Source organism: Cryptomeria japonica, chromosome 11 (assembly GCF_030272615.1).
Source record: "Cryptomeria japonica chromosome 11, Sugi_1.0, whole genome shotgun sequence".
NCBI lineage: Eukaryota > Viridiplantae > Streptophyta > Pinopsida > Cupressales > Cupressaceae > Cryptomeria > Cryptomeria japonica.
The window spans coordinates 29,568,110-29,580,895 of NC_081415.1; the positions used below are offsets into that span (position 1 = coordinate 29,568,110).

At 35.6% G+C, this 12,786-nt stretch overlaps 1 protein-coding gene across 1 annotated transcript in view; it reads right to left on the reverse strand.

Moving 5' to 3' along the window:
- LOC131050840 (protein TONSOKU) overlaps positions 1–6,694 on the reverse strand; it is a 157,045-nt gene extending 150,351 nt beyond the window's left edge. Inside the window, exon 1 of the mRNA XM_057985133.2 lies at positions 6,219–6,694. Within this exon, the coding sequence (XP_057841116.2) occupies positions 6,219–6,491 (273 nt within the window). The 5' untranslated portion in view covers positions 6,492–6,694. The remainder of the gene's footprint in view (positions 1–6,218) is intronic.
- Between the last annotated feature and the right edge of the window lie 6,092 nt (positions 6,695–12,786).

Sequence of the window (12,786 nt, forward strand, 5' to 3'; positions counted from 1 at the left end):
AATGCACACGTGTGGAATCAGCATACCATCCCCAATCGGATGGCCAAACAGAGGTGGTAAATAGGACACTTGGGAACCTTCTCAGATGTTTGACAAAGGAGTATGGGCAAGCTTGGGATCAGATTATCCATCAAGCTGAGTTTGCTTATAATGACAATGTGAATAGATCAACTGGTAAGAGTCCTTTTGAAGTAGTTTATGGGATTCATCCAAGAGGTGTGTTGGAGCTTAGAGACCTTGGAAGAATGGAGCAGAGGAGTGGACATGTTGTTGACATGGCTCGGTCCATGAAGGAGACTCATGAGCAAGTTAGGCAGGCTTTACAAGAAAACTCTCAAAGGATCAAAGACAAAGTGGATGAAAAGAGGAAGAATGTACAATTTGTTGTTGGTGACTTGGTAATGGTCCACTTGAACAAAGCAAGGCTTCAAAAAGGTGTCCCTAGCAAGCTTCAAATGAGAAGGATTGGACCTTGTAAGGTCTTGGCTAAGTATTGGCAAAATGCTTACAAAATTGATCTACCCGGGGACATAGCTTTGTCTCCTATTTTCAATGTTGCAAACTTGCTGCAATACAAAAGCACACTTCCAAAGGAATCCACTAGAGTTTCAAATGTCTCTCAGTCCCTTTCAGACCTAACTTTGCCACCTCCAACCATGCTACAAGCCGAGAAGGTGTTAGATTCAAGAATTCTCAAGAAGACTAGGCACACCACCTACATGGAGCATTTAGTTAAATGGAAGCATCTTCCAAAATCTGAGGCCACTTGGGTGCCTGAAGCAGACTTTCCAAAGGTTGGAATTGACCTCTCTTTGTTGCCTAAAGGAGTCACTTGACTTCTTTCTCATTGGGGGAGTATGGTGCAGGAGCACCTAGATTTCTTGATGAACTTTCAAAATTTTGGAGTGAATGATCCTCATTGGGTCAATGATTGAATAAAGGCTAAGTTACCAGTTCGGGTTCGGATTCGCGGGTTCAGCAAAAAAAAAATTCTTGGGTACGGATACGGGTTCGTCCATACATATATACATATATTAATTATAAATATATATATATACACATATATTATATATATCTTCAATATATACAATCCATGCAAAAATAAAATATACAATGTGACTTTCCATACATAAATCATAAATCCATAATTGCCAATGCCAATAAATATCCATATATCGCAAATGTTATCAGTAAACTAATAACTAAAGTCTAATATCATAAACATAATTTGCAAAAAGGATAATATTCAAGTTTCAAGTTTCAAGTTTCAACTTATTCAAGTTTCAAAATGTGAATATGTCATGACACAATAAAAATTCAAATTACAAGCCATCTATGGGATTTAAATTCCATATTCATCTTCATCTGAACCATCCAACCCAAGCCCAAGGTCATCAAGTGGTTCAAATCCAACATCAATTGAACCACTATCGAATGGAATGTCACACCCACTAGCCAAGTCTCTCTCAAGTTCCATAGTTGCCTCGTCTATAGAGACTTGGGCAAGTTGTGCAACTGTAGCATCTAAATCAGCACACTCAGGGGCTAGATCCCAATTCCTTGTTGCACCCACATTATATTCAAGGTCCTTATGTGACAACAAACGAAGGTTGGAGTGTACATAGACCAAATCCTAAAGGGGAGAATTAGGGTTTAATTATTAATTAACTATTTTTTAAAGTACCACGGGCCTGGGTTCACCCGGGTCCTTCTGGGTTCGACCTGGGTTCCACCCGGGTCCTTCCCAGGTGGTTGGGTTCCCTGTGGGTCCTGCCAGCCACCTGGGAAGGACCCGGGTGGAACCCAAGTCGAACCCAAGCCAGACCAGGACCGGGCACGAACCAGGACCCGGACCCAGGCCTAAACCACAAGAACCGGTAACTTAGAATAAAGGACTATTGAAAAGTCCAAAAGTGTGTTTTAAGGTTGTTTTAGTGTGATTGTCTTTAGTCTTAGCTTATTTACTCAGTTTTGGCCAATGTGCCTTTGTAAGTCTCAAATGGCATCATATAAAAAAAAATTGTAAAACTCCTTGTAAGGCCTCATAAGGTTTTTGGAAATGTTTATTTGATGTTAGGAAACCATCCTAGGGGGTCAAGAGTGTGTAGATATGCAAAAGTTGTAAAAATGCATTGTGGAGGAAAAGTTGTCATGTTTGCTTGACAACATTTTACAACAATGTAAGCAATTTTTGAAAAATGCTCAAATCAGTAGTTAGAGAACCGATTGGTGGTTGGTTTGGATTGAGTAGGCATATATAAGGCCTCTCAAAACATTGTAGGAGAGTTGGAAGATCAAAAGATTGAATTCCTCAAAAAGCAACTTCAAGTAATTTTTTGTTTTCCAAAAAAATTGTCAATTTGCTTATAACAGTCCGTACTAGATGTATTAAATTCCGTACTCTACCTTCATGGGTGCTTAGTCTGTGTTGTTGTGGTGCTTAGAAAGTACTTGTGACATTTCATTGTGCCGATCTAACTGGTGTTTGAAATTCTTTCTTGTTTTATTGCTCTCGATTTGAGTAAAGGGGTTAAGGCCCTAGAAATGGCTCCACCTTGAATTCCCATGGTTTTTTCTCTATGGCCCTTGGGATTCGAGTAATGGAGTTTGTGTATAGTGTATATACCAAGTTTCAAGACCTGAAAGTTGCTTTTGAGCATTTGGAAAGCATGCCCTAGGCGAACTCTGCCATAGCCCGACTAGGAGCATGACTGCTATTATCAATATTTCTTGCAGGGATGTTCTAATCTGATAGTGCCAAGTGTTTGGCATTGAAGTTGGATGTTATACAGTGCTCCAGTATGAATAGGGAGGTGTGACAGGGTTTGGAGATCAGTGGAGAAAGCTTATAAGCCTAAAACCCTTCAAAAGAGCCATTTTGGGGGCCGTAACTATACGGACTTATCAAACCACCTCATCCCCTAAATCTTGCAAAGTGTCCAAATGGGTATCCGAACCACCAAAGCTTTTAGAGGGTCCTTTGGAAGTTTTTAGTACAAAAAAGCAAAAACCATGAAGGGAGGGCTAAAAGGGGCTCATAGGGCTACTAGGCCTTGAAAATAGGAATTGATGAAAGCGATAGAAAAATAAATGGGAGCACACTCCAAAATCACATGGTGGGAGTTGACAAACCATCTGAGACCCCTCTCAATCCCCTACAAGTGAAGGATAAAGAATTAGACATGTTGGTGGTTGGACTTACTCCTGTGAGTCCTAACCTTGATTGAGTAACTGGAGCAAACAAATTGGTAGAGAGTTCTCCAAAGGAGTTTGGGGGTTGGCGTTGATTCAACAAAGAGAGAGGGGCATAGGACAAACAAGGAAGCCCACAATGATACCTATTCCTAGTTTATGAGCCAAATTGCACTTCTTTGTGAGAGTCTCCCTATCACACACGTAGAGACCCTACATACCAGAACCTTGGAATTATTTCGATTGATCCTTAGGCAAATCTTCAGCATTCGAATAACTTAGAAAGCATAAGATACTTATGGTATTTTATTTTGTGTTCACATGTGCATAAAAAATACATCAACGGGCCTTTAACCGGGCGCATTCCAAAAGAGTGCAAATATTTTGTGGGTGCTAATTCCCACTGTGGTTTTTCCCAGTTCGGTTTCCAAGTGAAAAATCTTTGTGTTCATATGGTGGATGCATTGTTGATTTGAGCATTTGATATCTTTATTTTGTTGGCCTATTGATGAATACTTGAGTGAATGATCTGTTAAATTTGCTTAAGAAGATTGTTTGAGTAGTTATCGGTAAAGGTTTTTGAAGTATTGCAAAATTGTTTTACTACTAATTCACCCCCCCCCCCGCCTCTCTCAATAGTAACTGGATCCTCATAATAACAGTCTTGGGCAGGGTCTATTTTCCCACTTCATTGGTAGTTTATCATATTTTTAGCACAGTTGTTCATTTATCATGGCAATAGCTATTTTCTCCATTTTGGAGCAACGACTATTTTGTTCACCTGGGATCACATTTTTCCTATGATTGGGGCAAACCTTCCTCTTCTCCATGAGCTTGTTCTTTTTCTTGGGGAAGCATGTGTTTCATTTTCTCTAGGCAATCATTTTCCTATTGTTGGCGATACCATTTTGCTGTTTTGGCTGCATTTGTTTTCCTTTTGGGTGGCGTTGACTTTCCCCTTTAGACCACAACTAATATCCTTGCTGGAAATGATACCTATGCACCAACCATCCTATGCCTGAGCAATACAAATCTGAAGGGATAGAGCCAAAAGATAAAAGATGTGAGGAAGAGAAAGTATCCTTGATTTATAACGTGAGAAGCCATTGTTTTGGAGACTAGCTATTTGTGTTAGCTAAAGCCAAAGATTTTGCCCGACAATGAGAGATTAACTCATGCAAGCTAACTAATTACTTAAAACTGGACAGCATGAGGATGTCGGAAGAAGGAGAAAGTGCGCTACTCCAAGAGAGGTTAAGACAGCTCCATTCAAACATCCAATTGAGTGGTCTTTGTCGTCCCATTGGCTAGTGATACCAAGTCTTTCAGCAGTTTGCAAACTAAGTTAGCAGGATTAATGCAACCAATGACTCGTACTACTGCAAGTTGGGAATCACAAATCTTTTTTTAATGGAGCCAATGGTTAAAATCCATCTCTCTTTCCTGCAGAAGTTTTAGTCCTTGATTATCATTGTTTTAAGTATTGCTACAGGTCTATGTCATCTTTAGGACAATATGCAGGTGTATGTAAAAGCCCATGAGGAAAACACTTTTATGAATAATTAGTGGCATGAGGAACATTGCTCACTCTTCCTTAGGATTTATCCCATTTGAGGGCTTCTCTAGAGTTAACCTTGTTTTTGCAATTGTGTGTGACCGTGTGATAAATTTATTTTATTTCCACATTTTTAAAGTTCTTTATGTTTTCTTTGATTCGCATGTGTCATGGCTATTCCATTGTAGGTGATATTGCTGCATGTTCGGGCAGTTTTAAGAGATTCACATGAAATTCATTTGATAAAGTCTAAGAGTGTGGCATAGCCACCCTAGCTAGATCCAAGTAGCTACAAGTCTAGGAGAAGATGCCCTTTAGATTAGGCATCCAAGCCAAAAGGAATTCCGTATCTTGTGTAACTCTCAAGAAGCTTCCCAACCAAAAATAAATGCCTATGACAAATGGATATCATGCACTAGTCCAAGAACCAGCTCATTGTGTCCTCCACATTACGTGATGTAAGTATTAAATATTAATGCAGCATGGTGGACAAGGAGAAGGAAGGAGTTGTCTTTCTAGAAACCCTTGTTTTCGGCTAAAATGGAGTAGCATGATGGGAAGGAAGACTGCCCCCTGGTAATCAAGAAGCGTATTACCCACAATCAATACAGGAATTTATATCATCTGTGTATTGAAGCTTCTCAAGGGAATCATCCCAATGAGCTCCCGACTCTTGAAGAAGAAAATGAAATGGATATTATAAGCTGGACTGTGATATAGCAGTAATCAATGAGAGTACCACTGCTAACCAAGTTCAATTCTTTGACCCCACAAAGACAGGAAATTCCCAAAGTAACATTTTCAAGCACTATTATGCATTGGATACAAACCTCATAGTTCATGGTCCCAATACCCCATGCTAAGTGATATGTATGTTGATGTGGTTTTGTGTATGTCTTAAAGGATTTGGCATTCGCTTATCTGTGTACAGTATGTCCAGGTGGGCAGATTCAAAGTTAAAGGAGACTGGGGTGATGTGAAGGTATCTCTCTATGACCTCAGATAATTAACAAGTAAAATATCTTAAAATGTAATGTTTGGTGCAGTCTCGTGATGTCAGTTTGGGAGATTCCTATCATAGGTAAGTAAAAATAAAAAAGGAGAAAGATGAAAGTCCTCGCTAAGCAGCTTTTTGGGATCTAAAATGTAGAATTTAAAAATGTGAAGTTCAGTTCATTGAGTTTTGAATTTAATATTAATATTTAGAGTTAAGATCATAAAATTTGGAATTCGGGATTTAATATTTAGGGTTTATAGTTTAATATTTAAAGAATTGGCGGGAGCCTATCCATGAGACCTAGTCAAACTTTCAAGGTTGTGTGCAGTCTGCGACTTCTCAAAGCACCGCCGACCATCTTGAAGTTTGATGATAAAGTTAGACGCGTTTTATAAGATAAATGAATGTTAATAGTAGTGGATGTTTACTGTATGGAATGTCTATTACTAAAATGAAATAGTTATCACAAATTACCTGGTAAATCAGTGCATCGTCAAATCTTTCGAGGCGCAAGTACATTTCCCCAATGGATTGGCACGTGGGCATAAGCTGCTTCTGAGGCAGATGCTTGAGAGAAAGCTCGTAATCGATTTGAAACCATCTGAGAGCTTCTACATATTCTCCTCGTTCTTTGAGAAGATGGCCAATTTGGTTGGCCCAGCGGGCTTCTTCTTCGTTGTCTCCCCTGTTTTTGGCTTCCCTGTAACCTTGTTTCGCCATTTCCATGTCCTTATTGCCCCTCGCCATTGTTTTAGTTGTCCGATTTTTCCTCAAATCCACAAGAGTGTTATTTGTTTTGGCCGTGATAGTTCCAGATATTGAGAATTCGAACTGATAAGAATTTGATTTGGGTCGGGATTCGGGTATAAGACGGAATTTTTACATGTTCTTTTCAAAATGGCTGTTCGCGCTACTTTTCCCCGGAAGTACACGGGAAGTTGAATGGCGGGAGCTTTGAGTTGAAAAGAATCCAATCAATTTATTTGTTTGGATTTTGTTTTTCTAATTATGAAATAGAGTATATATATTTTGGAAAAAATTGCAATGTTTATTTTCAAAAGTTATGGTAGATAAAGATAGATAGATAGAAAGACTTTTTAATGTCTCAGGGTTCTAAAATAGTCTATGAGACAGTCAATGGCGTTATTTTGATTTTCTAGATTTCAATTATTTTCTTATTCAAGGAGATATAAACATCTCATCTTCTCAATACTAATAAATGAAATAGCATTTTAAACTTACCTAAGTACACACAAGAAAGAAAGAAACAAGAGTCCAAGTGAATCTAAATTATGCAAAAACTAAACATATTTAATATCAATATTAAAAGGGAACAAAAAATTATAAAAGTATAATGATATGATAATGAAAATAAAGTTGGAAGAATTGTAAACCTTGAAAGTGGGAAGGTTTTTTATCATTATAGCAACTTCACTGCTCTAGTATCAATAGCCTATCATCTAGAGATGTGACTATTCTCCACATGAAATATAATGTCTAAGACATCATGTTATGATTCTAACATACAATACCATATCATGATGAACCACTAGTTACAATGATGAGACCAATAACAATCGATTTTGTTTCTTGGAACTTTCAATCATGATGAACCACTAGTTACAATGATGAGACCAATAACAATCAATTTTGTTTCTTGGCACTTTAAATCATGATGAACAACTACCTATGGGAATGATGGGACCTACATTTTGCTATCACTTTTAAATATATGTAATTGTCAACCATTGCCACCATTGGTTTTAATTACTCCAAAAATGAGTTGCAAATTACTCCAACCCTAGCTTCACAATGTATTTGAGGACAATCGAACCCAAAAATAAGTTGCAACCAACCATAGCTCTAATGGGTTAGGTTTATCTACTCCATGTTGATGTGTGTGTAGATGTTTTGTACGAACTATGAAGAAGAGGAATCTAATTTTTGTTTAGAAAAGTTTAACCATGTCATGTCATCGGTCATTCTTCCTACCTCATTCGAGAATGATATAAGGCATGCTGCCATCCATTCTAACCTTGTTGTGATATTTTAAAGTTTACAGTAAAGTATTTCATTTAATATCGTAAAGGAAAGGGTTTCTAGCTATAGCTTCTATGAAATTATTTTAGGGATTTAATCGTGCCTAAGAATGAGGTGGGGATGATGATATAGGAGACAATTAAATACTATTTATTTCTACTTTTCTTTTGTTGTGTTTAAATTTAAGTTTACGAAAAAGCATTTTCATTTAATACTACAAAGGCATGGGTTTTCTCAAGCTTCCATGAAAATATTTTAGGGATTTAGTTGTGTTGGGGAATTAGGTGAAAGAATGATATGTGCATAGTTAAAATAGCTATCATCTACTTTTCCCTTGGCATGTTACATTTTTTAGTTCACATAAAGCATTTTCATTTAGTAGTACAAATACAAAGGTTTTCATGTGAACCCCACGAAATTGTTTTAAGGATTTGCCTAATGGCTCTTGTGGGGAAGCCTAGGTCTTGACAACCTCTTATTTTGAATACTTTTGAGTGAAAAATCAATTGGGTGTGTATGAATCATCAAGATAATCACTTGCTTGGAAAATTGTGGATGTCTAGAGCTATCATTTTATTTCGAATCAAAATAAAATGAGAACTCTATGAATGCATCTTCTCTTCTATATAACCTCTTATTCTTCTTCTAAAGATTTGAATTAAGCCTTGTAATAGAGTCACAATTTTGTAAGCTTCCATGTGGCAGATTTATTCCTAGATATAATAAGATTCAAAATAATTAAAGTCGAAATTCTCAAAGTCCATATTGTGAACTATAGGGACACGTTTGTAGCTCTCTTTTTTAATCAAAGTTATCAATACAAGGCACAATTTCATATATTCATAAGTATAGTTTCATGTAAGGAAAATAACATATAGGGTAGGTTGTCATCCACTTTACCCTTGTCATGTTACATTTTTAATAAAGCATTTTCATTTATTAGTGCAAAGGCAAGAGTCTACCAATATCTCAAGTAGGAAATTTTTTAGGAATTTAAATATGCTTAGGAATAAGGTGGGAAGAATGATATAAGGCACACTATCATCTATTTTTCTCTTGCCATATTGTGTTTTAGCTTTATTGAAAAGTATTTTCATTTAGTATTACAAATGTGAGAGTTTATTTGTGTCTTCTGTCAAATTTTTTTATAGATTTGATTTGTTAAAAAAACTGCGAGTTGAAATACATTGTGTTTTTAAAGTTGAACATATTTATTTTACTAACATTTGAAGGACATCTTACAAATAATGAGCTAAACATGTGCAAGAGTTCTTCCCCCAGAGTGGGACCATATTTAAATTTTGCAATAAAACCCAATAATCTCACTTTGCATTAGATGGGGTATAAATACCTAAAAATTCTAAAAAATTATGTTGAATAGCCTTACAAGAGTACTTCACATTGAAAACTAACTACTACCAAGTAAACAAGACAATGACAAACATAAAACAATTTGAACAAACTGCCTACATGGGTAAATAATGGAATACCAACATTTAGTTCATGTTTTGTGTGTTGCCCTATATTGGATTTTATTTTTGCTTGAAGGAAATGTGTGTCCCGACACCATAGCTAGTGATCACTACTATTGCATGGGTATGTGCACCAAGATGGTGAACAAAAAAGTCATCACTCATAAAAAAAAACCCAAAACGAAGGTAACGCGTCGAGTTGTTTGATTTTTCAAATAACCCGAACGCATTACGATTCAAAAAAATTGAGCCTCAACACGTACAGAGTTTTAAAATTAAAACTCTTTATGAGTTGAACTTATAATAAAACCGTGATTGAATTTTTAAAACAAAAGTAACCCAATCACATTTTTTTCATTATAAATTTAAAAAAAAACTTGATTGGGTCATTTTAACCCATGGGTGCAAGGAATTTGTTTGAAACCCTTCCGAAAAAAGGCTTTGAAAATGGTACATGTTTTTGTTGTTATCAACCAATTCATCATGCCATGGCATCACATAGTTAAGTTAGTTAGTTGTTTTTTTATTTAGAATTTTATTGTTTTTTCATTGATTTTTATTAATTTTGTTTCATTTTTTTAAATAATATTTGTTGATGTAATTAAGGAATTTTACCTTGGTTTATTCTTTCCTAGGTCCTAATTACACTATACTTAAGCTTACTTAGCGAATTGTGTAAGAGTAGTTGGAGCATCTTCACTTTAGGTGAACATATCACTTTATCAATTTATCTCATCCACCTTCCGTGGTTGTACTTTTCCACCTTTAGTGAGTGATCCATATTTAGTAGTATTATTATGTGATCACTTTTCCACTTTAGGTGGGTTGATAGCTTTTTGCTCTACTTATCATGTCACGAGACAACAATCCTTGTCATTTTCTCATTCACTCACCTTGGCTATATATAACCAAGGTGTCTCCTATGTTTTTAGTTCCAACTTATTATATCATGGATGAGAATACAATTTGTTCTTGTCTCTGTTGTCCTCTCTTGTAATTATGTTATTCAATAGACCTCTAGATCTATCTTGGGTGGGTATCTCCATGGTCAATTCATACATGGTATCAAATCCTATAGGGTGACTTTGTTGAGCTTTCTAATTGAGATCGAGGTTGGAATACTAGTTCACAACTCAGGGATTTTTATCCACACTAAGCAACCCTTCATGAACTAGAAGCTACATTTAATTATGAACTCAAGGACGTCAACTTGAAATGAGACATCACATTATATGCACTATGGAAGCCCTCTAAGCTATTATATCAATTGTGTATAGAAAATAAACTCAAAATTTAATAAACTGAATTGAAAACATGACAATGTTGGAAATAAAACTAACTACACAGCGGTGGCTACAGAAAGACTGGTTATTTGCAATAGTAGTGGCTGCAGGTTGATTGTTCTAAAACTAGTGAAATTGAATATGTTGAAAACAAAACCTATCATAACCAACTCACTAATAAAATTAAAGCATAGTGAATAAAAATCTAAACTATGATGGAGTCGCAATTCCTTGAGTGGCCCTTGCTTGAGTTGCTTCAATATGTCATTAGCATTCCATCTTCAATAGACAAGATTCAATGCTCAAATAATCTTCTTATTTCAAATCAAATATTACGTGGAGATGTATCAGAATTGTTGTTTGAACATATACGCCATTAACAAGACTCGGCATTAATTGGATACTCTCTCTACACTCTACACTAACTACTTTCAACACTACTTACTCACAACTCAACAAAATCTCATATTTATGCTTGAGGCTTGAGAGTTGGAGTAATTACAAACTCAACAACTTATTACAAATGTCATTTCTCCTATGACAACAAGGAAATGACTTATTCTATTCATGACTGGTAATAAAGATTAAACTAACAAGAGCTAAGAGAGTTTCAATCCTCTTCGAACTCTACAACTATAAAGTACAGTCATGGTTGAACATGTGTACAAAACATATTATAATTATTTATTAATCATAAAATATTATTTCCACAAGATTATCCAATGTTCCCTGACTTCAATAAATCCAAATACACGAACTCATGAAGAGGTAGAAGAGTACAACTTTAATTAGAACTCAATCCTTAACTGTTGCCTGGAAATTTCCCATTTTGTCTCAGTCAACTTCTAGTGATTACTGCTCATTAACTATTGTGAATCATCTCAAATGGTTTAAACCCTTTTTAGATATTCTTTTAAGCTTTCTATATTATTTTGAAAATCTGAATTTAGTTAAGAAACGAGTGCGATATGCCCGTTTTACTGAAACTGGTCTTTTGACTTTTTCTGCACTTTCAGTCAATTGCTACATCTATCAATTGTCAATTTACTCCTCCTTTCTTCTAGCTTTATGAACGACTCAAACCACTCAAAAAAAAATGTTAATCATTTCAAAATACTTTACATTTAATAATAACCATTTACTATGGTATTTTACCTTTATTTAGCATTAACTAGCTAGACATACATATGCATATCAAACACCATTAATCCTAGTTAATGCTTCACAAAACCAAGGTAATGTTTAGAAATGACTTGGAAGGACATTATAAACACGAGGTAAAGTATCATAAAACATGAAATAATATGCTCAATTTATAGGCTCATCATTCCCCCCCCGCTAAAATCTTGCTTGTCCTCAAGCAAGGAATAGACATTGGTTATGCATGAAATTATGTGATTGTCATATCCTCTTCCTTGGCTCTTGTCTTTTCTTCTCATTGTATTTATCGCTACACAGGTCTAAAAATATTTCTTCCACGCTTTTATGGTCTTGATCATTCCTTGATCCCTTTCTATCATATGTTGTCCATAAGCAATTTGTATAAACTTTCATTGCATCCATTACTATGTGTCATTCTCACCACTGTCTTCTTGTCAGCTTCCTTCCTCTATGTATCATGCTTTCTTCTCCTTTTGATCTCTTTATTTAATAAAATAAATAAATTATTCTTTACCATTTTTTATTTCTGCACTAAAACATTTTCATATTCATCTTCAACATTGTTGTCTTCATGTCTCATAAATAACATCTTTGTTGAAACTGTCATATGTATTTTGAACAGCAGGTTGTCCTCTAAATTCATGATGCTTCATTGAAGGCTTATTTTACTAACATGCAAATTTATAATAACATCATAAGATTGCCTTCCAACACAATAAATCACTATCATAATGGCGTAAACCACTTTCCAAGTATATATCAACTTTAGTTTTGAAAAGATCATTCAATATTTCTCATGAACCTACCATTCACTTTGCCACTCTTGTATTGATATGGCTGCCCCTAAACGCTTCTATCATTTTTCACTTCGAGGCAATAATGGCAAAGGGAAATCAATATAACAACATGCCAAATGAAGAAAACATATTCATGAATCTAGGAAGAAAGTATGAATATATGCAACTATGGCAAGATCATTTTTTTATGGTGCAGGACAACAATACAAGGTATGAATGTTTCTCCCCAGCTGAAAGGTCATTTGTCCTCAAATGACAATGAATGGACGAGGGTGAAAAAATAAATAAG